Below are 27,907 nucleotides of genomic sequence, written 5' to 3'. Positions count from 1 at the left end.
ATTGTGTCAGTTTCGACTCTTAAAATTATTCAAACAATTTGGTTGGTACCGTTCATACAAATGATAAAAAATAAGATCTAAGAAGGATGATAATGACTGAAACTAAACTAAACTAAAATAGTATTTAATAGTGGCTTATGGTTTAATCCCACGCCACTGATTTTTCGAAGGTCACTTCCTTCTACGCGTACAAAGGTAAACCAATCAGATGCACTGTTTTGTCAACCGAAAGTGTCACATTCAGCGTTTTCAACCAATCACAGAGTGTTAGATGAGGGTAAGTTTTGATTCCTCGTTTGAGAACCAATCATGTTCGTCCTTTTGGAATCTTTTTGGCCAATGGCGTAATGGAGGGGACTTTGCTGTTGAAGGGTGGAAGTACGGCGCTATGCAGCTGCAGTGTTAAACTGATAAGAGAACGGCAATATGGGAGAAGTAACGACTCCAATAAAGAGGTGAGCTATCCTGAACGTAACTTTCTTTTGTTGGATAACGCTGAGATATCTGCAGAATTACAAAATATCTCAGACACTTATAGAATTTGAGGAGGCGGAGTTTCAGATGAACGTTACAGCTGCATTACCAGGTGATGGAGACTTCACTGTTCTGTGAACGTTAGCCTGTTTAGCTAATGATAGTTAGCAGAGAAGGCTGGCTTTCGTAACGTCACTGTGTTGTGGATGAGACAGAAAGCCAACAACAGCACTCTTTGTACAATTGAAGTTTGCTGAAATTCTAAGCCGCCTCAATCGACCACCAGTCTGGTCTTTCTCGGAGACAGTGCGGATGTTCTCTGGTTTTGTTACTAAGCTAGAATGAGCGGAGCAGAAGGCTGCATTGCGCGGAACTGTCAGCTTCCTGTCTTGTCAGACAGATTGCTTTTGAAGGCGGCCCCACTGTCCCGTGTTTGAGTTATTCAGTGTGTGCACAGCAAAGCATCCCTCGCCTAGAAATGTCAGTCTTTGTGCTTAATCACTTCAGCTCGTCAGCAATCAGCCAGCACAGTGGCTGCACACATAGTTGACTGCAGCACTGGGGTCTGTCAGTAACTCCAAGTTGAGAATAGGAAGTGTTTTATTACCTCCGATCACACACTCCACCAGCATTAAACATTGCCGCGCTTCCAACTTCATGGATCTCGTTATAACGCAATGTCACCAGTAGTTCAAGGGTAACCCTTCCTGTGGTCATTGTCGGTTTCGAAGACTGTTTCTGGCCTTTTGAGTTGGGTTGACAGGTAGGCCTAGACTTTAGAAGAACTAGCCCATGCCTCCTGGCGTACATCACATCTGCACGCCAGTCCACACACAGACAGCTGTCATGTCTGGTTGCTGGTGATTTGTCCTGACAAAATATGCTAGTTTACCTTTTACCTCTTTTCCAATGTTTTTCTCAGAATAGATAAAGGCAGAACTGTTTCTTAGATTCACTGGTGAAACGGATAGTGAGTGCATCCTGAAATCAACAGATGTCAATATACCTCTCACTGTACTGTGGAAGCGTTATGGTTTTCTTGATGGATCCACCATTAGTTTGTTGGCATTAGGGATGCCTTTTCAGGTCCTTATAATCAGCAGTGTGAGGGGAATTAGGTGTTCTTACAAAGAGGCTAAACCCCAATTGTTGCTGTTGTTGGCCCTCTCCTGCCTTGCGGTCTCAGAAAGTGGGTTTTTTCAGCTCTGTGACTGCTGGCTCCTTGCAGATGAAGTGGATTTCCTACAGCCTTGTGTACAAATCAGATTTCGCCCTCTTTGTGAACAACACCATAGTTTTGATGGACACACTATAGTTTTTGGGTACAAAACCGCCTTGTCTCGTGCGCCAATCCCCTTCCTGTCCTGTGCTTTTTAGACGTCAGATCCGCACCTGCGCTGAGGATCCTTAAGCATGTCCACAGATGACAGCATCTCTGAGGACGTGTCCAGCTCGGTGGCCCTGAGCACAGACCACCATGTCCCCACCGACCACCACCACCACCACCATCACGCCAACAGGAGCAAGGGCAGCGAGGCCTCCATCGTATCCTCCGAGGACACGGCGTCCGGCCCGGTGGGCACGGAGGACGAGCGGCCCGTGGAGCGGGAGCGGCCGGTGCAGACTCTAGAGGGCCTCCTGCAGGTGGCAGAGGAGACGAGCAGGAGCAGGGCAGCGGGGAGTCTCCCTCACAGGATACGGTGAGTACCGGGGAGCAGTGGTCAGGACCACGAGGGGGAGTGGTCAGTGCAGTGGGGAGGAGTGGTCAGTACATCGAGGGGGAGTGGTCAGGGCAGCTGGAAGTCTCCCTTACAGGATCCAGGAGAGCCAGTAGCAGTGGTCAGGATGAGGATGCTAGAGGGCTATGATGAGGGGGTGTGAGTGCTCCGTATGGGGAAGTATTTTCCCATTTGTGTTGTTTGTTCCTCAGAATACCTCAGAATGCATTGTTTCACCTGAAATTATGTACTTATGATGCATCTAAAGTTCAGTTGTTAACACGTAAATGAACATTTCCTCTGTTCTTAGATACCAATCAACATTACAAGTAACTCAGCTATTGCTGTTTATTATGGTCAATGTTTACACTGGTTGGTCTATGCTATTCAGGTCTGGATGTGGGGAGAATCTGATGCTTGCGTGTTTGAAACCGATATAGACGGGTCATTGCTATGGTGAAGGATTTGGATCGATTTGGAACAGGCCATGGTTTGAAAGTCTTTCTCCCTCTCTCTCTCTTTCTCTCTCTCTCTCTCTCTCTCTCTCTCTCTCTCTCGGGATCCCCTTCTCAGAGGCCTATGTCCAGACACGGAGGAGTTGGGCTCCGACAGGCCCCTACCCTTCATCAATCCCAGCTCTCTGGAGACGCTCCGCGCGTTGGTGCAGGAGATCCAAAGCAGCGGGCAGACGGATCCCGAGGTCTGGAAGAACTGCGAGGTGAGATATGGATGACCATGGCAGAGTGGGGCATGGGGTGAAGCTCCTGAGCTGAGTTTAAGGAGGGGATCACACTAGCCAGCGGCAGGTTTCCTATTGTTCTCTATGGTTCGGCAGCGGACCGGTGACCGGCGTTACGCCGGCGTTGAGCAAACTGGGAGTTGAACTTGGTTCAACTTTGAAGCGCAACGCTCGGCTCATCACAATCAGTTTTAGAATGTTTAGGTATTTTGACCAATCAGATTCGTCTAAGGACGTAGCAACAACTTAGGAACGAGATAGAATGTTTAGATTTATTATTATGGTCTGAGCGTTGCGTTACGCTTGCCGCTTGCCGCTGGCTAATGTGATCCCCGCCTAAAGGTTCTTGGTGTAGAATTCTGTAGGATTCCAGTTGTCTTCAACACACCATTATGTTTGTAACACCATTCCTCCATTCCCTTGCATTGTATTTGAATCAGCGCCACGTAAGATACAACGTGGTATTACATGAGAAGCTACCTTGTGCTGACTGGGCAGCGCATAAGATGTTTTTTTTACTCAATGTGAGGAAACAACTATTTCATGTTTCAATTGTCTGATCATTTATGAATGTTTCAAACAAAAAAATGGCAGGTTTATGCAGGATGTCTGTAGTATTGGGAGAGGATGGCGATATTGCAGAGTGGATTGGGCTGAAGCTTAGTCAAACTGATGCTACAGCAAGTTGTTCATTTGAGTTGTAGCTTGTAGCTGCATTGGTCTGCAACAGGGATGAAGTACATTTATTCATTTTAATGACGCTGTTATCGAAAGTGACTTACTAATGGACGGATATTCAGGCTACCATGCAAAAGGGCACTTAAAGATATGCTATGCAGGTTCAGGTATTTTTGCCGTTTGTAGAGCTTCCCCTAGAGTTGCAATATATTCAAATTTTACTCTGCCATTGTAAATAGCATACTTCTCGTGGCCTGTTCCCCCAGTGCACAGTGAAAATGGTTTTGTTGTGGAGGTAAAGGATTAACAACAGGCAAAAAACTCCAAAGATCTACAGTATATCTACTGTCAAGGTTATATTTCCCGATTCTTCCAATATGTCTTCGGGTCGACTATTGTTGAAGTTGCATGGCTGGTTCTCTCATTAGCGACTTGTTACAGCTAATGCTGTATGGCTATGCTAGGTGAACGATTTACAAGTTTGTTTACCATCAAATTGGCGTGGTAAAGGTTATATTAAGGTGAAAATCTTGCATGGTGTACCTTTACATCCGAAGTGGCAGGGACTTGCACAGCAATGTGTTCAGGTATAGAGACAGAAACAGGGCAGGCTGTTTCTTATGTGATGATGATGCTGTTGGTTCACTGTGTGCCCTGTAGAAATGCTGGTCTAGTCCTGCTCATGCTGGGCTGAGGAAAATGTCAATTTGGCTTCTGGCTTGTGTTCTTTCTCTGCCATGTGGGACTGAAGTATTTGACCAAAAATGGTGTTAACAGCTTAAATGTAGCTTAAGGCAGAAAACCATGTCTGTGCAGTGAAGGTGGTTGCTGGCTACCTATGGGATACAAAGCACCTCTGCATTTATGATTCACACATCTCAGGAGAATGTGGCCAGATGCACGCTAGCACTGCAGCAAACCCCATCTGTAGAAATTCATCCGGCCCTGGGAAGCAGTACTGAGAGTTTGTAGTCTGTCTGGGGGAGCCTGATTCACCTTGTTGCATTAAAACTCCCCTTTTTTTCTGTTGCTTCCTCGAGTTGCTGCATACTATAATTGTGTTTGATGGAGGAGAACATCGCATGTGCCCCAACTCCGAGTCAGAAAGAAAAAAAACAACTCTGGCCGTGGCACTGTGTTTTGTGGAGTCCCTGAGGCCCAGACGAGAGGCTGCAGCATGGGGGGATGCGGGGGAGGGGGTGGGGAAAGGGGGGAAGGGGGGGCTCTTGGAGTAGGGGCAGCATCCGTCCCAGCGAAGCAGCACAGCACAGCACACCCCAGCTGATGCCTTGGGCTTCACTGCAGAGCCGTCTGCCGTCTGCCCCTCCACCCGTCTGACCCGGCTGCTGCGGCCATGTGGGGGTGGGGGGGAGGGGGGGAGCATCCCCCTCACCCCCTCCGGAGGTCCTGCCTTCATGAAATATTACTAATGGTCATCTCAGCGTGAAGGACTCGGGGACGGTATATCTGCTGCTGTGTAGAGGACATGGGATGGTGAAGCACACCTCTGTTATTCTGTGACAGGAGGCAAGGCTCATGGGGGGGGGGGGGGGGGGGGGTGATGCTGTGCTGGGCCTCGTTTGTCTCATCTGTAATCTGTAAGTCTATCGGGCGGATGCCAGATGCTGCCAGCCCCATACAGGAACTGAGGGAAATGGGCAAAATCAGCACTGGAGATTGAGAACCATCCAAATGCTGAACACGGCTTGAGCCAAAACGTTCCCTTAATTTCCAGCTTGCTGCATTTAAAATAATTGACTGTTGTTTTCTGTTACTTGTATCTGCCCACGAGGACAAGAATGAACTACATCCCTTTCGATTAGCTCAGGGTTCACTTTAGAAGATCAGAGTACCTTGTGTTCCACAGCAGCCCTAAGATAAAACAGCCTACGTGGCGGGGTTTGTTGCTATGGTTTGTGCACCCTCTGAAGTGTCTGTATCCTCTCGATCTGTAGGGAAGATGGCTACATCTCTTCCAACTGGTGGAAAAGCAATACCAGGAGCAGATACTAGCCCAGCAGGAGCAGTACCAGTGCCAAATACAGGTGAGGCCACTGCATTACGTACGTGTGTGTGTGTGTGTGTGTGTGTGTGTGTGTGTGTGTGTGTGTGTGTGTGTGTGTGTGTGTGTGTGTGTACACGCGTGCGTGTATGTGTCTGATGTCCGCGTGTTTGTGTAGGTAGGTATGTGTCTGATGTGTGTGTGTTTGTGTAGGTAGGTATGTGTCTGATGTGTGTGTGTTTGTGTAGGTAGGTATGTGTGATGTACGCATTTGTGAGTGTGTGTGCGCGTGTGTCCTTCTGCTGTGAGTGTGGGTGGACAATGTGATCTCGACTCCTTTGCAAAATCTCAAGCACAAAACAGAAATAGCTGTCAGATTTGATAATGATAGGTCTGTGCCATTCTCATTCTCGTGTGTCTGTCTGTGTGTGTGTGTGTGTCTGTTTGTGTGCGTGTGTGTGTGTGCAGCTCATCCAGGATGAGATTAAGGCCTTATTGCAGCTGCAGCAGAAGCAGAGTGTGGAGCAGAAGGCGGGGCAAGCAGCCGCCACTCAGGAGGGCGCCGATGCCGACACCGACGCCGACGCCAAACTAGGGGCGGGGCCTAGGAGCCTGCAGAACGGCCGAGGCTCCTCCCCCTCTGCCCCGGCCCAGGCAGCCAGTGCGGGCGAGAGCTCGGAAGAGGGCGCTGTCAGCGGATACGGGACGCTCTCCACCTGGGAGGTAGAGCTGGAGGCGGAGTCTCACCTTCTGCCCTCCCCCTTGGCAGACTCCTGCCTAGCCAATCAGCAGTACCAGCAGAGACCCTCCTCCACTCCTATTGGACACACCCACCAGCACGTGCCCTGCAGGCAGGTTGCAGCTCCTCCAAAAATCACCAGAACACCTCCTCATGACTGACCGCAGTCTCCCAACACCAGTGGCAACATGTTCAAACACAGAGATCTTGGTTACATTAAGTTTGCGGCATGAATTACCATGCTGATCTAGCCAAGTTAAAATGCGGTCACCTTTATGTCATTGCACACCCTGATGTTAGACGAAAAAAAAACCAATCGCTAAGCCACTAATCTTGCTTCATACTCCATTCCTCTTGATACGATGCTTTACGGGCCCGTGAATATCTCAACACCTCAATGCACGCCACAGAACACAGTAAACAGCACACCACACATAAGATGGGCTATCCACATCTATGTAAGAGTCTCATACAGTTTCCCTGTTGTGCACTACTTTTTAAAGATTAAAGCAATGATGATTTTGATCAGTGTTGAAGTCCTCTTTTGCCGTGTCTGTCAGTGATGACGTTTTTCTTCCCCTGATGGCCCCAGGCAAGCGCTAACCTCTTGGGCACAGCGGCATCAGCGCAGCCAGAAGAGGGGAGGTCGCAGGTCACGGCATTCCCCTCCACCGGCTCAGGAGAAGAGCGAGGCCGGGGCCACGGGCAGGATGCCACCAGCTGACCACCAGGAACAGGTGAGTCCGGCTTTACACATATGTGGGATCAGGTATTCCTAATCCTGAGGTGCGTTCAAAATTCGCGGACATAGGCGAATATTTGCGAACAGAAAACTGATCGCAATTATTTGCCTATTTCTGCAAATTTTGAGAGGTTTGAGAGGTACCTCTCTGCGAACATAATTCAACACTGTGGAACTGGGTGAAGGGATACCGGGTTAAAGGGTTAAAATGGAAATGTTTACCCAAAATCTTTCAAATTTACCTGCTCAGACAGAAAACAGATCTGCCACGAACGTTTGCCACTCTTTGCCAAGTTTAAGCGTACCTCAGGCGCACTCTTATTCTATTCTCATCAAGGAAGAACAGGAGAGCAGACACATGGCCCTTGTGATTTATACGCATGACTCTGCAAAGATGATGATTTGTCACAGGTGGAAATTGCCTACTGATTAAGTTCTCTCCATGCTTCCACTGGCAATCGTATTATCCCCAGCGCTGACCTTGTAAAAGTGCTGAGAGGCAGAAATGTATGATATCCAAAAAATCTCCCGCGTTGTGGCAGTTGCCTCAAAATGTTCTAGAAAAATCTAGACCATATTGTGCTCTCTACTGCATCCTCCACATGTTGTTTTTTGTGTGTCATGTTTTTCTTCCCCATTTCCAGCCTGGCTGCCCCGCAGACTCCTCCAGTCCCAGCTCCTTAAAGAGGAGTGACAGCCTCGTGTCGGAAGCCTCAGGTCAGAGCCGGGTCTAGCCCTCATACACCACAAACACAGATCTGTTCTGATCTTTCCTCAGCGTTGGTGTGTGAACCAAACCTGAACTTAACTCAAGCTCCATATGAGAGGAGTAAAAGGAAGCTGATGGATCATGTTGTTGCTTCTCATCTGATGTTTGTCTTGTTGTGTCGGCAAAGAACTTTGAGCAATGCCTTCCCAACTTTTTGAAGAGAAATGTATTCCAATGTATAGCCCACCCTGCGTATTAACTTCATAGCTGAAGAAATTTGGCAAAATCAATTTACAAAACATGGTTAATAGACGGTAAATTGCAGTATAAATTTTGTGATTTTGATCCAAGTGTCCACTTTCTTTGTGGTTGGTCAGGTCTGACCTACTGGCGGCTGGACGAATCGGAGCTCTACCGCCCCCTACCGGACAGCTTCTGCAGCACGTCCCCCCTCCCTTCACAGGGCATGGCCACAGGACCAGACAGGAGTCCTCATGCAACCCTATGGCCAGATCAATGCCAGGTCAGACAGCGTTTATGTTATCTAACTCATCTGTCTGTGTCATCTAGGTGTCTGTCTATGTATATTGATCTATCCACGGTCATTTAAGTCTCTCTATGTTCAGACAAATTTGAAAAATCTTTGAAATACTGTTTACTGTATGTACATGCATTTTTATGTATGTGAAAAGGCAATATTATCTAAATCTAAACCCACAGATATCTTCTTCATCATTCTTTCTGGGACTACCCTCAGAAATATGCTTTTATGTCAGCAGCCTGTGTGTGTGTGTGTGTGTGTGTGTGCGTCTGCCTCTTATCCACAGACACCGCCACCAGAGCGCACCCTGTCTGTTTCCCTGAAGGAGATCTACCAGACCAGGAGGAGCGGGGAGCTCAAGTGCCGGGACTGGGACCCGTTGGCCGGTCCCAGCTCCACACCACCCCAGGTTAGACACTGCAACACGTCCAGTACATTTTTGGGGGCTTTTTGCCTCGATGTGATGGGACAATGAAGACAGACAGGAAGTGAGTGGGAGAGGAATGGGGGGTATGATTTGGGAAACACCTCGGGTCAAAATCGAACCTGTGTCCTGACTCCATCCCGAATATGATTGATAGGCCACAGCTCTCCCCAGGTTGTGGTCAGATTAGATCCAAAGTGGCTAACTGCACTGCACAGTTGAGTCGTCTGCTGTCCAGTATGTGCATGTGTTTATCGAAGCAGACTGACTGGTGCCCGGCTGTGTTGATATTTGCATTTTTGCTTCTTGTTGTTCCAGTTCAGCAACTGACTGGAGCCTCATATTTCCTGCTTGAGTAGACTCATAGTAAAACAAAGGTGACATCATTTTCTTGAATGAAGTTCAGAAATACAGTACCTACAATATTTATATGAATCAAATCAGACGTCCTTGCTAAATATCTAAATGCTCTGGTACGATAGTTTTGTTCAAACTGAACTCGGTCTCTTAGTCCATGTCAGTGCAGAAGAACGCTATGGAGTTATGCCACAGCTGCATGTGTCTGTTCTGTTGACTCTCTGTTCTCCAGCCGATCATGCTAAATCTATACAGCGTCTTTTTTGTGGACGTACTCCTGGGAAACATCTACCCCGCGGCCCAAAGCACAATGCTGTCATTGTATTTTTTGTCGTTTTACTGTCACGTGGAAGTCATCCCCACACACTCCCCCAAAAAAGTTGTCTCTGGCAAAATGCTTTCTTGCATATAACACAGTAGTTCTCTACCCTGAAGGGTAGAGAAGGGTCTGCATTCCTTCTGTCTGTCACTACTAATTACTGCTAAGTGCTATCATAATGTATGTTATATCTTTACTATCGTATTTACCTTGCTAAGTTCGCCTGTTCAAAGTGCCTTTGTTGTAACGTATGCTATAACAATATTGTAATGTGAACAATGTCTGCTGCAAAAAAAAGTAATGTCCACTGTCCTTCGCAACAGATTATGAGTGTCCTTGGCAACACATTATGAGTGTCTGTTTGCTCTGTCAGGACTTATTTACCAATCTGGACAGGTGGACAATACTGTTTAGTATCCCTTTCTAAGCATGTCTGCTTAATGTATAACATCATCGTACTGTTGTAATGAATGACCCTTTGCCCTTCTGTTCTCCTGCAGGTGTTGACCCTGGACTCTGTGGTTGGCTTGAAGCAGCCCAAGGTCACGCCAGAGGGCACGTCGGAACGCACGTCCGGCTTAGCGTCGCCGTCCCCCCTGAGCAGCCCGCACGGGCCCTGGCACCTCCACCCCGACCCGGACCCGGACCCTGCCCACCGAGACGCTGCCAGCCGGGGGTCGGAGGAGGAGGGGGGCGGCCCCTGCAGCGAGGACGAGGGCCGACACACCTCCAGCACCACGCCCACCTCCACGCTGCGCACCCAGAAGTCCGCCTCCAGGCTCAGCTCCGCCCCCAGGACCAGCCCTGCCCTCAGCTGCGCCACCAAGCTGGAGAGGACCGCGTCTCTGGAGGACCCCGTCACGCTCTCGCTGTGAGTGAGCTGTGTGTGTATGTGTGTGTGTGTGTCATGGCTAACTAGCTGTGTGTGTGTGTGTCATGGCTAACCAAACACAGAAATCCAGGTACCATTCGAGACCCATGTGGCTTACGAGGTTTCTTCAAAGATCCTGTAAAACCCCAAATTACCGACCCTTTCGTTTGAAAATTCTAAAACAACGATGCTTTTTAATACATTAAAATAACATTTGATTAAAATTAACCTTACATTTTCCAGTAGCAATAGGTGTGTAGATTTGAACAAAATCTGGTTTGGTTCTTACCGGGGCTTTTACCTTCTGAAATATCCTATTTTGTTTAGCACGCTCAGAGTTTAGTGCTGGGCTGGTGGTCCGTCTATTAGCGACCATCCTTTCACACTGTACATCAAAGATCCTAGAACAGAGCAAGATGGATCACAGGCCGGATAATACAATATGTTGAAGTACGTTCTATGACTCCATGGGCGCCATTTTGGTAAGCTCAGGTGTCGTCACAGACGCTGGCTACCGTGGGAATCCTAAATATTAACTGATTTAAGAATCTCTAGAATCTTTGCAGTACATCAACGGTTAGCTCATCGATAATGAAAATTCCACTGGAGCTCCAAGCGGTTTTGTACATGCAGGCTTACAATAGTGTTTTACAGCTCTTCGAGTCTTGTAATATTTGGTAAATCGCTAATTTAGATACCCTTATGGTGTGGGTGCTTGCGTTTCTTGCGATTCCAAAGACATATAGGGAACGTATAGAGGGTCTCATATCTTGAACCTGAACGTAGGAAGCGGAGCACTTTGCACAGTGCTGGTGGAAAGTGGACTTTAAGGCATCCTGTACTTTTCGAACGTAATGTCATGGTTTGTCGTCTGTTCTTTAGTTTCACTTTAGTGTCCATTTTCAGTTCTATACAACTGCAACCTTTGGCTTCCTCTTGTCCTTGATGTAGGCGTGGTAGTAGAAGTCAAGGAACAGCCCCAGGAAGATGAATTCCAACAGGTATATACAGTGCCTATAGAAAGTAATCATACCCTTTTGAAATAGTTACTTTTTTTGTCTTACAGCCTGAAATCAAAACCCATTTTTAAAAAAATCTTTTCCAGTTTCATTAACAAATTTAGCTGTACAACATCAAAATAATGAAAAAAAAGTCAGCAGTTCTGAAAATTAATAAAAAATTAAAAAGTAGAATAACAGGGTTGGAAAAGTCATCATACCCCTGACTTAATACTTTGTAAAGCTTCTTTTTGCTTTCATTACAGCCATCTATCTGTGTGGATATGTCTCTATTATAGCTTTGCACACCTAGATAGGGGAATATTTGCCCAATTTTCCGTGCAGAAATGTTAAAATTTAGTCAAATTCTGTAGGGAATGGCGATGGACTGCTCGCTTCAAGTCAATTCACAGATTTTCTATAGGATTTAAGTCAGGGCTCTGACTTTGCCACTCAAGGATATTCACCATCCTATCCTTAAGCCACTACTTTGTTCTTTTGGCAGTATGTTTAGGACCATTGCCGTGTTGGAAGGCGAATGACCTGCCCATATTCAGCTGTCTAGCATGGGGGCTGCAGGTTTTCCTCAATCATTTGGGTGTACTTGGCAGCATCCATTTTCCCTCCTATCCTGACCAATTGCCCAGTCCCCACTGAAGAGAAACATCCCCACAACATAATGTTGCCCCCACCATGCTTCGCAGTAGGTATGGTGTGTTTTGGGTGTGTTTGGGTGTGTATACTGTGTTTGGTTAGCGCCTGGAGCTCAGTCCAAAAACTTCAATCTTAGTCTCCAAAAAGTTCGATCTTAGTCTCATCTGACCATAAAAGCTTTTTCCACATGGTAGCAGAATATTCCAGATGTGTTTTTGCACTGAACTCCAAGCGCAATGTTTGGCAAAAACCAACACAGTACACCACCCAAAACACACCATACCTAGTGTGAAGCATGGTGGGGGCAACATTATGTTGTGGGGATGTTTCTTTTCAGCGGGAACTGGGCAATTGGTCAGGATAGAAGGGAAAGTGGATGCTGCCAAGTACACCCAAATTCTTAAGGAAAACCTGCGTCCCTCTCCTAGACAGCTGAGGATGGGGAGGTCATTCGCCTTCCAACACGACAATAATCCTAAACATGTACTTCCAAAAGAACAAAGCAGTGGCCTAAGGATAGGATGGTGAATATCCTTGAGTGGCAAAGTCAGAGCCCGACTTAAATCCTATAGAAAATCTGTGGATTGACTTGAAGAGAGTAGTCCATCGCCATTCCCTACAGAATTTGACTAAATTTGAACATTTCTGCACGGAAAATTGGGCAAATATTCCCCTATCTAGGTGTGCAAAGCTATAATAGAGACATATCAAAACAGATTTATGGCTGTAATGAAAGCAAAAGGAAGCTTTACAAAGTATTAAGTCAGGGGTATGATGACTTTTCCAACCCTGTTATTCTAGTTTTTATTTTTTTATTAATTTTCAGAACTGTTTACTTTTTTTTCATTATTTTGATGTTGTACAGCTAAATTTGTTAATAAAACTGGAAAAGATTTTTTTTTTAAAATGGGTTTTGATTTCAGGCTGTAAGACAAAAAAAGTAACTATTTCAAAAGGGTATGATGACTTTCTATAGGCACTGTAACGTACAGTATCCAGGGGACCTGGAAACGGCAGTCCTTCATGAAGACGAATTGGCTGAGGTGTATTATCACCATTACAAATTGAGTCTGCGTGTGTGAGAGAAAAAGAGAGGAGAGAGAATCTTTACTTTACAGTCACAAAATTAGAACCATTTTAATCATCCTTTGAACTTTCACTGGTAAAGTTGACCTACCAGCTGAATAGTGGTCATGTACTTCTTCCACCAGAGGTACTTCTGGTAGGCAGGTCCCAGGGCAGCGAGGGCGTAGTAGGAGTACATGAGGACGTGCACAGCACAGTTTAACAGGGCTTGGAAGGTGCTCATGCCTCCTGGAGAAAGGCAGCAAGTGTAATTCCAGTCTTTAAAGTAGCACCATGCAATCATTTTTTTTATTTTTTTTATATGTCACTAGAACTTTTTGTAAATTGTAAAAAAGATTTATTATTAAGGTTATTGTTAGGGTGCCTTGTTAAAGAGCACAACGGTGGCAACTGGGGATCAAACCCAGGGCAGCGAGGGCACAACTTTCTGGCTACTGCTTGTTAGTCCAGCCCTCTTCAGTCACACACCCAGACCATATACTACCGTATGAAGTTTGCTCCAGGCCGCAGACACCCTTTTGGAAATGAAAGATTGTAATAGGAGGAGATGGCCAAGTTTATCACCAGAATACACCAGTTAGCTTTTTCAGTGTCCAGGTGTTTGTAAGGGTTGTTTGGAGGTGATTGCAAGGTTTATGCTGCATAGTACATACCTTTTAGGTTGTTGGCATGCTAACTGTTAAACCAAATCATTATGGTTTTGATGTTCAGATTGGTTATGTGTCTGACAAACGTGGAGAGGAGTAATTACCTGCAGCAAATTTGACGACGAACCACAAGGTGTATGCTGCGACAATGTGATGGTAGATATGAAGGAATGTAAGTTGAGCCGTCTTTTTCCGAATCACAAAGAAAATCTACCAGGGGAAAATAGTGTTAAAGGCAATACCTTGGCTATTTGGTTGAATAAGATTCAGTTAACTGCGAGAAAGAAAAGCTAAAAACTTGACCCACCGTGTCCAACATTTCGATAAACTTGAAGAAATAGTACAGCCAGCAAGCCTTTGCCATCTACAGGAGAGGAAATAAAAGCAAGATTTACAGAAGTTCTTTAAACCTTGTGATTCTGTCCATTTAGATAACGTTGTGATTAAAAGATATTCTTACCCGAAGAGCTTTAGGAGAATTGGAGTAGTCAACAATGTCACACCTGAAAGAATATCCAGTTGCCCAACCAGACATCAGAAACTAAAAACCATGAACAGAGAAAATCAGCTTGCTAGGCTCCTTGACTCAATGTTCATTTGAAAATGCTAACCTCCAGAAATAATGTGTGACTTACCTCATAGAACATATAGAGACAGAAAGAACTTATGCAGACATTGTAGATGAACATGACTTTCTTGAGTTCAAAGGGCTTGCGGTTTTCCATTAACCGCGGGCCCAGAAATGTGACGAAGAAGAGGTACGCTGTAGTGATGAACGTCTGGGGGAATGGAGAAGACATCAGCAGCCAGTCTTCCACCCGCGGGTCTTAATGGAGAAAAGAGAATTGAGAGAAAGGATTACATTGATTCATTTAGCAGACACTTCTATACAGCACAATATACTACATATACAGCATGTTTAAATTTTCACTAGGATTTGTTCCCACTGGGTTTCGAACCATGGCCTTGGTGCTGTTAGGGACTTATTTTGCTCTACCAGGTGATCTTACAATTGGACCACTGAAGCTCAACGTTTTAAACGTTCAAAATGCTCACATCTAATATGGCTTTCTAAAGCATGCTATACAGTAAGTATCTGTGTTATGATCATACACATCACATACCTCCTGTCTTGAGCCAGTCATCATAGAGCTGGAAAACTGATGTGTAGGAATAGAAAGCCATTGTAGTGTGCTGTTTATGATAAAGGAAAGGAGTTTATTAACCACAGTTCATCTTCCTTTCAAATGAGGGCCAACGATACATACATTACATCTTTAGCAATTTGGTGTTTAAAGCAATTGGTATGTCTACTCTGCAGGATGATTGGTATCAGTGATAAAAGTCCAACAACCTGCTCTCTATACCTTAACGTTTTTTTTTTTTTGTTTTTTTTTGTATTAAATCACACCATGATTTTGATCTAATATTCTAATATACTATTGATGTTGAAGCATAAAGAAAAGATAGTGAAGAAGAGAGCATTTGATGACCACAGTGACAGGATCCAAAGGCCACACTGACGACTAATACACATTAAATCAAAACAAACAGCTAAAGAAAATGTTTTTAGCAGTGAATATAATGAAAATGCACAAATGCCGCAACAAGTTGAATTAATTGTTATATGCAGTTAGGGGACGCAAGAGTTATGTTAAGCCTTCACGGAACATGGACCTGTGGCTGTGCCACTGAATGTATCTGAAGAGTCAGTCACACCCTGCAAGTATTCTGACATTTATTTGGTTCACATCCAACTGACAGCAGTACATGTTGTTGAAATATACTTCCATTGTATGTGTGGTGGTTTCCCAAGTACCCAAGGTTTCCCAAGTGCTTGACATTTCCGCAAACACATGTCTGTGTTCTCCAAAGTGTATCATTATGTTGTATAACTGTATGCTATTATTAATGACTAGACTTGACAGTTGGAAGAAAAGAGGGCATAAATACCATTTGTTGGTTCAAAACGCATCTTTCAGTCATTTTCATCCTCAAATCAGTGATTTATTTTAAAACTGAATGCACCATATTGTATACAATACAGTTGTAGCGCAAATCATATCGCAGTCACAAAATTGAATCCTGAAGTTGTGCAGCACTACTCCATAGGCAAAGTATGAACATTATGTTCACTTTAATACAATGTGTTTTGACCTTATCCCATTTACTGTTATGCTTCATGCCACCACTAAATTGTCCTGCAGAGCACTGCTCAATCTCTCCTAGACCCACAAAAAAATGCCTTTAAATATGATTCCATCACTCATCTACCATCTAAAAATGGTCCCAAGGCTGAATAACAATCTACACTGTAGTTGTAGTAACCCATCAATTGAGATCGCAGCCAGCATTTGTAGTGTAACATCACACAGCACATAAATAAATAAATACTTGCTTACTTACTCACTTGAGTGGATGCTTTGTGTTTCTCCGTCACTCTCAACTATTCACCTGGTGCTGACGTGATCTGATTTATTGTACCCCGAAGAAGTGGCTCCTCCCCCCATGGGGACCGAGTTTCCCGTAAACTCCTTCCTGGGTTTTTCTTGTGCCTCAGTTTCCTTGTCCGTCATAAACAATGTTTTGTTGAGCCATTTGTACTCTATGGGCTCTATAGGCTACACAATTAATCAATTTGTTTTTACTAATGCAATTAGCTAATTGCAAAGATTGTAGTTAATTGTGCAGTTAGCAACTCTATGATTTTTTACATTCATGTAATCCTTGTTGTGTGACAGAGTTAAGGTTGCCTAACAGTAGTGCTGTGCTTCTTATGCTCATCAATAAGAAGTGGCCCAACAGATTGCAATCGCGATGCTTGTCAGAGAATTTGCAGTTCGATATTTTCCCAATATTGTGAGCCCTACAACATAGGCAAAGCGTTCACCATTACTACAAAGAGTATGGACCTCGTCCCATTTACTGTTCTGTTGATGCTGTAGAGTACTGCTTCAGTTATCCGATAATTTCATGCATTATAAAATAGAAATTTGCTAAAGAGTTGGCTAAAGCCTTTCGCTCCAGGTCTCATACACTCAAAAAAATGCAGTTAAACATGATTCCATCTCATCTGCCATATCTTATCTCTCCTCTTCGGTGCGTACTGGACCTAAGACAAACACATACTCAACTCTAAACCTACCCTAGGTTAGCCTAGAAGAACCTGTCAGTAAATGTACGCCCATTACGCCCCCATTTACGCCCCTTTCTAAACTTCATTAGACTCTTACTAAGTCATTTCAGCAGTGCAGCAAACACATTTTTCTTGCAATGTTAAATGCAGTTGTTTACTCAATTCCAAAGAAAATACATCTTCCTGGGTTTTGGTCAATTGACCCCTATCCAGGCCAACCTGCAGAGCAAATTCAATACTCAAGTTTAAACCTTACATTTTTATGACATTATTATGACATTATTATGACCGCAACAGGTGCTAGCGCACACCATGATTCAAAAACGATTCCATAATTTTTGAATTGTGGAACCATTTGGATATGGTTTCACCTCCTCTCTGCTTATCTGACCTATACTGTACACAGTAACAAGACAAACATACACAACTTTTTAGCCTTCAATAGCCAAATCATATATTGTTTAACTTATTGTGAGGCTCAAATTAACATGACAAGAACCACTCTACGGGTTATGAAGCTGTACAGTCCATTAATAAGAAACTGTATGATATATTAGGTAAAATTGTAATATTAATATTGACATGTCCTAGTCCTAGGCTCCTAAGTCGTTGTACTCGTTGTATCTGAGTGGCACTAATTCCTCTCTTTTGGAGGAATTGTTTTTTAATCACATTTACATGTCCCGTAAAAGGTACAGTCTGTGATTCTGGCGAGAGGCTGTTCATATTTGATCTCAACTAAATTACAAAATGATTGTTTCTGTCCTCGAAACGCCCTGAAGCAATGTGTGGACGTGTGGAGTAGTGAATGGCCTGAACTGTGCTCCATTGTTTGTTTGCCATTTACAAAGCCAGGGTACGCAGTCCTCAGTATGCCTATGGCCAAGAGGGATCATGCTGTGACTCCCTCTCTCTCTCTCTCTCTCTCTCTCTCTCTCTGTGTGTGTGTGTGTGTGTGTGTGTGTGTGTGTGTAGAATGAGGCAGAACCTGCGGGAGAAGCATGCGAGACACGTGGCTGACCTGCGGGCTTACTACGAGTCCGAGATCGCCTCTCTGAAAGAGAAGCTGGAGCTGACCCAACTGCCACAGGACGTGGAGAAGAGCAACCAGATCCTCCAAGGAAGGTGTGGATAGTCATTGAGGGGGTTATCAGATGTGCCCTGTTTCTCTGTTTCTGTCACTCAGGCTCACACACACACACACACACACACACACACACACACACATGCTGTCTCTTACACTCGCTATTGCTCACCATTACACACCAACTCTTCCACAGGTGTTCTGTGACTCATTCCTACACACACACACAGTCTTTGGCATTAAGTACAAATTCTTAAACATGATACAGATGTGTTGTTTAATGGTGTTGTTGGACTGAAAAAAAAGAACCTGGGCCCGTATTCACAAAGAATTTTAGGGCTAAAAGTAGCTCCTAACTGGCGAATTTAGGGAGGAACTCCTAAAAATAATGGGCGTGTCACTCCTAACTTTATGACTCCTAATTTTTTTCACTAAAAGTTATTCACAAAGCATTTTAAGCCTAAAAGTAGCTCCTAAGTCTAGGACAGCGTAAAAGAACTCGAGAGGACTTCTAACTCACTAAGACCTATTCACAACCCGCTTTTAGTGGCATTTCACGTCGCGATGTTTTGAAATGACCGTGCAGTGCAGGAGCTTGCTGTCATGCAAGGGAATAAATGTGCATTGCAACTAAGGATGCACATGCAATAATGCCACCGACAACCAAAACCACCATTGCATGTCAACTAAATGTAACGTCTCATTGTGCCTAATTAAATTAAATCGCTTCTCTTCTTTGCAAATATAGGCTACGTGTTTTCATACAGATTAATTTAAAACATGTTGCAAAGATAGGCTACTGCTCCAGTCCATAGTGTTTCATTAAGCATAGGCTTGCTTTACTCTTTATTCATTAAGGCTATGCCTATTTATTCATCATCTTCCATCCTTCACAGCCCGACATAGCGCACGCATTCTCACCAGCTAAGACCTAACACCTGTCACTCAACTCGTCATTGTAGGGGAGGTTTGCCATCATTCCCGCGTTATAATCACCAGCCAATCAAGGTGGTCACTTTCATCAAGCTCGTGCATGAGTAATGACGTCAACCATAGCAACGAAGACTCACTTTTAATTTAGGAGTGGGCGTTTCTCCTTACTAAAAGTAGGTCTGAAAGGCTTTGTGAATAACTTTTAAGGGAAAACTCCTAACTAAAATCTTCTAGCGCGATTTAGGAGTACTCTTAGTGGTAAGATAAAATGCTTTGTGAATACGGGCCCTGGACTTTACCGTTGACTGTGATTGGCTTTTGTCTGTCAGGTGTAATCACCTGGATCGAGCACTGAGGGAGGCGAGTCGCCGTATCAGGGAGCTGGAGGAGCAGAATCAGCAGCTGGAGAAACAACTGGTACAGTACACACACACACACACACACACACACACACACACACACACACACACACACACACACACACAAACATCAGCGGAGATCTGATAGTACAGCAGCTGGAGTTGTAGGATCACATCACACATACTCAGATACATGAACACATTTGCTGCAACAAACCCTGATGTACGTAGACTCACACTCACCAGGTTTCCAGAAATGGTTTTTAGAAACATTATTATATATTTTTGAATGCATACAGATATTTGTGTTTTATGTCCATTTGTTTGTGTGTGTGTGTGTGTGTGTGTGTGCGCTTGCGTATCTGTGTGTGACATCCCCCTGTGTGTATGTGTGTGTAGGGCGAGTGGCCTGAACGCTACGAGGTGGCGAGCAGTGCCGTGAAGGCCGTTCAGCAGCGACTGGAGGAGAGTCACCGCGCCGGCCGGGAGAAGGACGCCCTGCTCGCCAAGCTCAAGACCCGACTCAGGCAGCTAGAGGCGTCCGCGCAGAACGCCTGCAAGGAGCGCGAGGGCGAAGAGGCCCACAGGAAACAGGAGCACAAAATGCTGCTGGATGTGAGTAGTGCTCCCCCTACTGGTAGCTAGTGGTTTGACATGATTTGAGGGATCGCTTCTGGGTACCACTGCATTTTGACAGCATAGCGGTTGTAATACTGTACTAGAATTATATGATGTAGAGTTATAACTGTGTTATTTGGTGGACAGCTTTGTTTAGAGTATGTTTTGGAGAATGGAGTCTAAACTGATGCATCCTTACTGTCTTTTTCTTTGTTTAGCTTCTGACTGAGTATGAATCCCTCAGAAAAGAGCATGATGGTGCCAAGGTAGAAACATTCCTTTACCATGACACACTCATAACATTCCTAACACTCCAAATGCAGGTCAGGGCAGTTCTACATTCTAAACATCTGCTGCGTTTTCTGTCCCGTTTTAACAGGACAAATTATTTTCAACCGAGAACAAGCTGTTTGAAGCCACTGAGCATATTTCTGAGCTCAAAAGGTGAATAGACATCTTTTTTTTTTTGCATTATTTCTTGGGCGCTCAAAGCCAAACTTGTGAATTTAATCAGGTTGCAATCGGACAGAGAGTTTACTCCTGTTTTGTCTCTCAGGGCGATTTCTAAGCTGGAGTCACAGGTCAAGCAGCTGGAGCATGAGAGCCAAGCCAAGCTCCGCATGGCTTCCCATGCACACGCCCAGTCCACAGGGTAAGACACTCCTTACCGTACTACAGCATCCACAGCTTACAAGTTTGGTGTTTGGTTGGTGGTGCTTTTTTACTGTTTAATTGAAATAAAAATGCTTCTAGTCAAACTAGGTATTTCTTTACTTTATGAATATGAAAACGTAGCTGGGAGGGAACAAAAAAACTGTTAATTGCTAGACCTACAGTAACTTCGCAATTAAGTACTGTATTCATATGATAGTTGTATGTACTGTGTCAAGCCTCCAGGGGGCAGCACACACTACAACAGAGAGTGCCTGTTGATGGCAGACATGGAGGCTGATTTATTACAGTTCTCTCTGATCTCTGTGCAGATTGTTCCATCACCCTGACCTGCTGATGTCGCCAAGCAAAAGGTACCATGAGGTGGACGGGGGAATGAGGAAATCTCCAGTTGACCAGACGTCCCCCCAAGCCCCCGACAAAACTGGAGTCTCAGACAAAAGGTAGCCTCCTTTCTGAACTCCTGATTGTGCTGATCATAATGGTGATCGTGGTGGTAATTATGATGACAGTGTTGATAGATGACAGTGGTATGGCAGCCAATTCGGTTGTTCTGTAATGCCCGGACGTTATGGCAATTTGATAGAGGTTAGATGGTATATGGTGGAGGTTATGCTACCAATTCACTGTTAATTAACTTAGTACAAAACACATGTATTAAGTAAATATAATAATAATAATAACAATATAATAATATGTTGTTGTCAGTCTGCAATATATATGAATATAGATGGCTATATACATTAGCAATGTTTATGGTCTATGAACTCACAGAGATGTATAATAAACCTTAAAATCTGAAATGGTGACAAAAAGCGCAGATCTTAGAATCTTTGAGTGGAACAGTCATTAAGTACAGGCGGACATCGCTCCAGCCTGACGGATAATACTCAGATGTAGCTCTCTGCTTTGAAGTCCCAGTGTCCCTGACGCTCTCTCCGTATCACAGGCGTACGTCTCCGCCCGTGTGGGAGCCCCAGCACGACGCGACCTCTCAGACACAGACCACCGGGAGGAGGGACGCTGCGCTGACCCCCGTCATGAGGGCCCTGATCGAGCTGGAGGGGACCAGAGCCACGGAGGGTAAAGCGCTGTCCAAGACCAACCGTGGCTCCACCAGTACGATGCACGCTCAGATTCACCCAGGTGCTTCTTTGATTGCTGCTGGGTTCAAAGTGCACTAATGTTTTTCTTTTGTCTCTCTCTTGTCCCTGTATGTGTGGGGATGGTTGCATGTGCTGCTTTTGCATGACAATGTGTATGTGCGTGTGTATATGCATGTATGTTTATGTGTGTCCGTGTGTGTGTGTGTGTGTGTGTGTGTTTTTGTATGTGTGCCTGTGTGTGTGTGTCTGTGTGTGTGTGTCTGTGTGTGTGTGTCTGTGTGTGTGTGTCTGTGTGTGTGTGTCTGTGTGTGTGTGTGTGTGTGCTTGTTTAGGGTCAGGGAGGAGCAGGCCAACAGTAGGCTTCGTGGACAGCAACCTATGGCAGTCTGTGCACACGAGGGGAGGAGCTTCATCAAAGCCTGAGGCCGAGCCAATGGGGATAGCCGACGTAGCAGCGGCAGCTGAACAAAGAGGCGGGTCTGCACACAGAGGAGGAGGAGCTTTTTTAAGGGCCCAAAGAAGTCTGTCGCCTGAGGGTCATCGCTCCTCCTCTCTCCCTCCTAGAACCCAGAGACCGCTACCTGTCTCCACTCCCTGTACGGGCACTATGGTTGTTTTTACTCTTCAGATTGTCTGTTAAGCCATATGGTATTTGAATATCCATGCATGTCCAAGTCCGTGAAATTCCTGTTTAAAATGGATGCATGTTTACGTGGGAAACAAAATGCCATAGGTCAAGGGAAACCCTGTACCATAGTAGGTCATTAATGTCTAGTCTCAGTCGTTTCCTTTTTAGTCTTTCCGCCAAGTTCATGCTTTCATTGAATAATCAATTGCACTGTTTATTTTACGAAGACCTGTAATTGTTTTGTCTTTAGCTGCAAGAAACACGTTGATTACGCCGCTCTCTGCAAAGTCCAGTCCTAAGCGCAGCCCAACGGAAAACATTTCCACAGCGTTCGGCAACCCTGCTTCCAGGTACCACTGGGTGCAGCAAAACACAGCACGACACAGTGGGATACACACATTACTCCCAATGTAATGATATATTTACATATCAAAGTGTGTGTGTGTGTGTGTGTGTGTGTGGGTGTGTTTACATATATGAGCCACGTACATGTACACACACACACAGACGTGTTTGTGCTTATACATGCATACATTGTGTGTGTGTGTGTGTGTGTGTGTGTGTGTGTGTGATATTATAATCTATAATATTTGATGTTGTCTGTTTTGTCACTTACATGCAATCTTACGTTGGTCCCAGGTTTAAATCGGATCAAAGGGGGCTTGGTTCAGCTTCACTCAAAGGCAGCCCACGAAAAAGACTACATTATTCAGCACCTGAAAGAAGAGAAGGTATTTCACAAAGACACTCCTGCCGGTCTTTCATTTTATCCCAAATACCACAGATATTAGGAAGAAGAGAAGTCAAGTGATCTTAAGATGTTTCTCAGATCCCTTATGCATTTACTCCCACTCCCAGAGAGACCACTCTGCTTTGCAGTGTTCTTCATATACAGTAATCTGTCACAGAAATTTGAAGATTCTGAACCTGCTGCTGAAAGATTCTCCCTGAGTCTCATTACGGTTATAGCCATTTCCAGCTAAAAAAAGACTCATTTAGAAACGTTTAGCCAATAGACAGTTTTTCAGATGGACATGGCAGTCTTTCCTCATATGGTATTTTTCCACATATGGTATAAAATAGCCTTAAGGAAGCACTTCTCAAGTACCGGTACATTCCTATTATTTCATTCTGAATCGAACCTCCAGAGATATTAGCCTGGTAGTAAACCAGACCCTGGAATCTTTCAGATTAAGGGTCTGGCCATGAATAATGAAAATGGCCCAACTCGAGGGGCGGCACCAAGCATGCATTTGAATCTCACTGCACGCAATTGGATAACACAACCACTGATTCTGGATTTCAGCGCAATTAGATGACACTACGACCAAAAGCGAAAGTTGTAGCGCATCAGTTTAGCTCGCCCCTGTCCCTCCTATATCAGATACACCGATTTGATTGGTTACCGCAGATGGTTGCGGTAAACGTAACATGCATCATTGCTCGTGGCCAGAGTATCTTGCAGGCATCAATTCAAATCGTGCTTTCGCGAGAACTCTGGATTTCCAGGGTACAGAGATCTAACAATGGATACAAGTTTTAATACAGGAAGTACATTATCCTTATTAATTAGTATTGAATACGCATTACCCATAGACAATTAGTATGCCTCATAAGGCTCTGTGAATAGGGACGTCAGTAATTAGATTTACATAAAACTGTAAAGACCCCTTCAGGTTGTTTTTATGAACAGAGACAGTGTTTAGAGGCTTTATAGGGAAACTGGTAAAAACAGAAGTAAGAGGTATTTTTCTTGAACTGTACACTCAGCTGCTGTGCATGCGGTTGCTAATGTTGGAGGGTTGGGGCTGATTGGTCCACAGATGACCAGCAGGCCGGGCCTGGTTCGGCCGACTCAGCGGGCTCTGAGGGGTGCGAGGACCTGGAGGCAGGAGGAAGTGAGGTGGCGGACACGGAGAGCTGTGTGCTGGAGCTTCCAGACGAGGTGCCGCTATCGTACCAGTCACGGCTGCAGTCCCTGGCGGACGCTGAGCGACTGCTGGACGAGCTGACGCAGGAGAAACAACAGGTCCGTACTCCTCTGTGGCCCTCACGGCTTCCCGTACTGACATATTTTGTATTTGCATATATTCTCTTTAGCTATCTATTTACCCATTCTCTCTATCTATCTATTTACTCATTCTCTCTATCTATCTATCCATTCATCCACCCGTCCCTGATTTGCATCTTCTTTCGGGCCGTTGTCTTCATCATTTTATCTCTCCCCGCTTGTCCTTCTTGTGCTCTTCCTCTTCCTTCTCCTCCTCCTTGCTGTTTATTGGTCCTTGTCCTCATGTCCTCTTTCTCTCCTTGCATCTCTCCTGCCTTCATATGTCTGTCGCGTCTCATTCTCACTACCAATTAGGGTCCTAACATAGCCCTGATAATCCTAACTGCTTCCGTCATCATGGGAATCGTGGCATGGGCAGATCATGTCATCCCTGAAGCCGACCATACATACAATTCCACAATTAGTGGAAAACGCTCCCATTGTTGCAGCCTCTTAATCCTGCTTTTATTTTTAGCTGTGGAATATGCTGTGTGCTGGTAGATTATCTCCTCCATGGAGATACTGGGAATTTACATGATGGGGATTGTGAAGTGCAAAGGAAAAAACGTAGAACACGATACCTAACAGATCCTAGGCATGTGGGTCTAGATACGATCTGGTATGCCCTGGCTGCTTGCCAGGATTCCCCCCTTAATTTTGGTGTAAGCCCTCTTAATAATGTTTGTAGAGCGAGACCTCTGTTGGCGGGGGAAGGAGGAGGGGGGGGCGGGGGGGCGGGGGGTGGAGTGGGAGGATGGGGGGGTGGAGTGGGACGATGGGGGGGTAGAGGGTCTCATCGCCCTGCGTAATGGCAACAACATCGATGAGACGTGACCTGTTGCATAACGGGGACTTCATTGTTCTGAATGTTGCTCCAGATAATGACTTCTATTTTTAGAGGTGTGTGTGTACGTGTGTGTGTGTGTGTGTGTGTTTGTGTGTCCTCACTCGTTGATGTTCCAGTACAGAGGGCAGGATCAGTGAAAGCCCCCCTGTCCTGATGTCATGGTCACCGCTGCCACGTTGGCTTCGGCTCATCAGCCGAGTGCCCCGATGTGGCCCGCGGGCCTCATGTGTGAATGCATTACATTTAGCTCAGTGTGTTTATTCACACACTCGTCCTCTCTCTCTCTCTCTCTCTCTCTCTCTCTCCCCCTCCAGATTGAGGCAGCCCTAAGCAGGATGCCGGGGGCTGGGGGCAGGGTCACCTTGCAGACCAGGTTAGATGAGGTACGTACGAGCTGCGCCAATCTGCTTGAAAATATGAATGCATACATTTACATTCACATTACCTCTCAACGATATACTGACTATGAGTAGCATGTTGTACATAGAAAAAACATGTAACACAATAAGCCGCAAAGATATGTTAACATATCAAAACACACATACTGTATCTCAAATATAAAGGTATACTATGCAGTTTCAGGTATTTGTGGCGATTGTAGAGTTCCCCCTACTATTACAATAGATTTTACTCTGCCGTTGTAAATAGCCTACTTCTCGTGGCTTGTTCCCCGTGTACACAATGAAAATGTTTTTGTTGTGGAGGCGAAGTAACAACAACAGGAAAAAAAAACTATCTCCGTAGAGCTATATCTACTGACAAGATAATGTTTCACGATTCTTGTGAGATGTCTTCTGATCGACTGTCCTTGAAGTTGCATAGCTGGTTCTCTCGTTAGAGCCTCCTACGGCTATGCTGTATGGCTAGGTGAATGATTCCCCTGTTACAAGTTCGTTTACCATCACATTGCCTCTGTAAATCTTATATTAAGACGAAAATCTTGCATAGTGTACCTTTTAACTCTAGTTCACAAATGAGTGGACAAAGTGTACATGTTATGACTATCTCAGACATGGATGTTCCTTTTTTTCCTGTTGAAAAACAATCATAGTCAAAACACATTAAGTCTCTGCACTTAACTCATTAAATATTTTCTGTGTCACAGGTTACGTTAGAAAACCGTCTGGAGCGAATCAACCGTGACTTGGGATCGTTACGTATGACTCTTAAGAGATATAATGTACTACGGTCCTCCGCTCATACGTAGTACTCTCTCTGGTCTCTCCAGTCTCTCAAAGCCTCAGCTGCAGGAAGCAGGTTCATTTTTAGTCTCACTCCCTGTCCCCTCTACGAAATGCAATGTGTATATGTGAAGTACATATTTTCTACTTTTATTACTGTAGATTTCAAGAATATATTTTGGATCTTTTATGATATAGAAAAAAGAAATGATGGAGAATTTTAAAATATATTTTAGTAAACTTCAGATTTATAAAGCGTTTACTTTTTTATGTCGGTGAGATATAAACTTTTATGCTTTACTCCTCTTTCAGGTCATTTAGATATAGCTTTTGTATCTTGTGATCCATTTGAATGACAAAAAAGTAAAGAATACAAATCCAATCCAAGATCCCCACTCACATGAGCCTGGAAGTTCAGAGAGTCACTCCTAAATGGCATTATTTACTACTAGAGGTCCAGCAAAGAGAAGCTTTGATAATGTTTGGTCTTTTAAATAAACGAAGTATGAGCAGACAGTGTACAGTTGCCTTTTACACTTGTTAGTCATGGAATCTACAGTACATCTTGAAGAACAGGACTGTATGAACATTCAACTTGCATGGATATAGTGTATAAAATGACAACAAGGCAGTCTGTAGCTGGGATATGGGTCCAGTGATTTTAACCATCAAAGCACAAAAATTAGGAATGTGTCTTGTATACTATAGACCACCTTGACTAGAACCTGCTTAATTGGACTATGCTCACCAGATTGAAGATAAACAGACCAATGAAGGCACTGGATTTTTTTAGTCTTCCAGCTGTAGGAGTACTCTTCTGACAGTTCTAAGGTGTCATCTGAATGGGGATACATAGATGTAATCATTCCATGTGAAAAAAATGTGAGCAGTTTCCCTGCTGTTTTTTATGTTTACATACAATGCATTGTTTAATTTATTGAAGTTTAAACATCGACATCTTTTCCTCGTTTGTTTTTATAAAGAATGCTTTTAAATGGAGCTTTATCCTTATTTTGATGTCACTGACTTGAATGAATGTCTCACAATGGCAATGTAATAGATATATAATGTATGTGAAATCACCACTTCTGTAGAGGCCTTTTTTACGTTTTATTCACGATCATTCCAAATTTCACTCTCACTCTCACTCTCACCCCATTCCAGGGAGTTGCTCTGAGCCTCCGTCCCATATTTCTCCTGACCTCTTGCAAACACCAAAACCAGCAAAGACTTGGTGCATTTTGTTTTGCACAGTTTTCATTTGATCACACACACACACACACACACACACACACACACACACACACTGACATGCAGACGTGTTGTATGTAACTCCACTCATGCTGGGCATGCCAAAAGAAATAAGCCCACTGTTTACACACACACCATGCAACCCCCTGCCACGAATGGTCAAGCATGAAAACGATGATTGTGCAGTCTTTTACTGTTTTCCCCCCCTCCACTGTTAGCCTTTCCTAAAATAAATAAATACAGTAAAAATGCTGTTTTAAAAAAAACAATACTCTGTAACCCAGTTGGAAATATCTACTCCTACATCAAAATTTTATCTCAAATAAACTTAAAGATTGATCCTA

At 44.5% G+C, this 27,907-nt stretch overlaps 2 protein-coding genes across 5 annotated transcripts; one reads left to right on the top strand and one right to left on the bottom strand.

Annotated features, from left to right (window-relative positions):
• Nucleotides 1-328: 328 nt before the first annotated feature.
• LOC134100568 (M-phase phosphoprotein 9) lies at nt 329-27,907 on the top strand. 4 transcript variants are annotated; one of them, XM_062553824.1, is made up of 24 exons: nt 329-455; nt 1,852-2,174; nt 2,766-2,910; nt 5,565-5,654; nt 6,080-6,462; nt 6,943-7,087; nt 7,737-7,809; nt 8,179-8,324; nt 8,629-8,751; nt 9,943-10,313; nt 17,810-17,959; nt 19,181-19,268; nt 19,610-19,825; nt 20,047-20,094; nt 20,208-20,272; nt 20,385-20,480; nt 20,812-20,943; nt 21,450-21,583; nt 21,939-22,202; nt 22,485-22,644; nt 22,874-22,965; nt 24,058-24,263; nt 25,446-25,514; nt 26,237-27,907. In XM_062553824.1, exons 2-24 carry the CDS (start codon nt 1,888-1,890, stop codon nt 26,336-26,338), a joined length of 3,585 nt encoding a protein of 1,194 aa, XP_062409808.1. In that variant the 5' UTR covers nt 329-455; nt 1,852-1,887; the 3' UTR covers nt 26,339-27,907. The 4 variants fall into 4 exon arrangements, with proteins under 4 accessions (XP_062409808.1, XP_062409806.1, XP_062409807.1 ...); XM_062553822.1 differs by having other exon boundaries at nt 21,450-21,619; XM_062553823.1 differs by having other exon boundaries at nt 21,450-21,646; nt 22,485-22,584.
• LOC134100569 (elongation of very long chain fatty acids protein 7-like) lies at nt 13,467-14,886 on the bottom strand. Its single transcript, XM_062553825.1, has 6 exons — nt 14,823-14,886; nt 14,334-14,524; nt 14,159-14,239; nt 14,006-14,062; nt 13,803-13,908; nt 13,467-13,566 (listed from the first exon to the last, which is right to left on the bottom strand). Exons 1-6 carry the CDS (start codon nt 14,881-14,883, stop codon nt 13,532-13,534), a joined length of 531 nt encoding a protein of 176 aa, XP_062409809.1. The 5' UTR covers nt 14,884-14,886; the 3' UTR covers nt 13,467-13,531.

This window comes from Sardina pilchardus, chromosome 14 (genome assembly GCF_963854185.1).
Source record: "Sardina pilchardus chromosome 14, fSarPil1.1, whole genome shotgun sequence".
Lineage (NCBI taxonomy): Eukaryota > Metazoa > Chordata > Actinopteri > Clupeiformes > Clupeidae > Sardina > Sardina pilchardus.
This window is presented reverse-complemented; position numbering and strand designations above follow the sequence as displayed.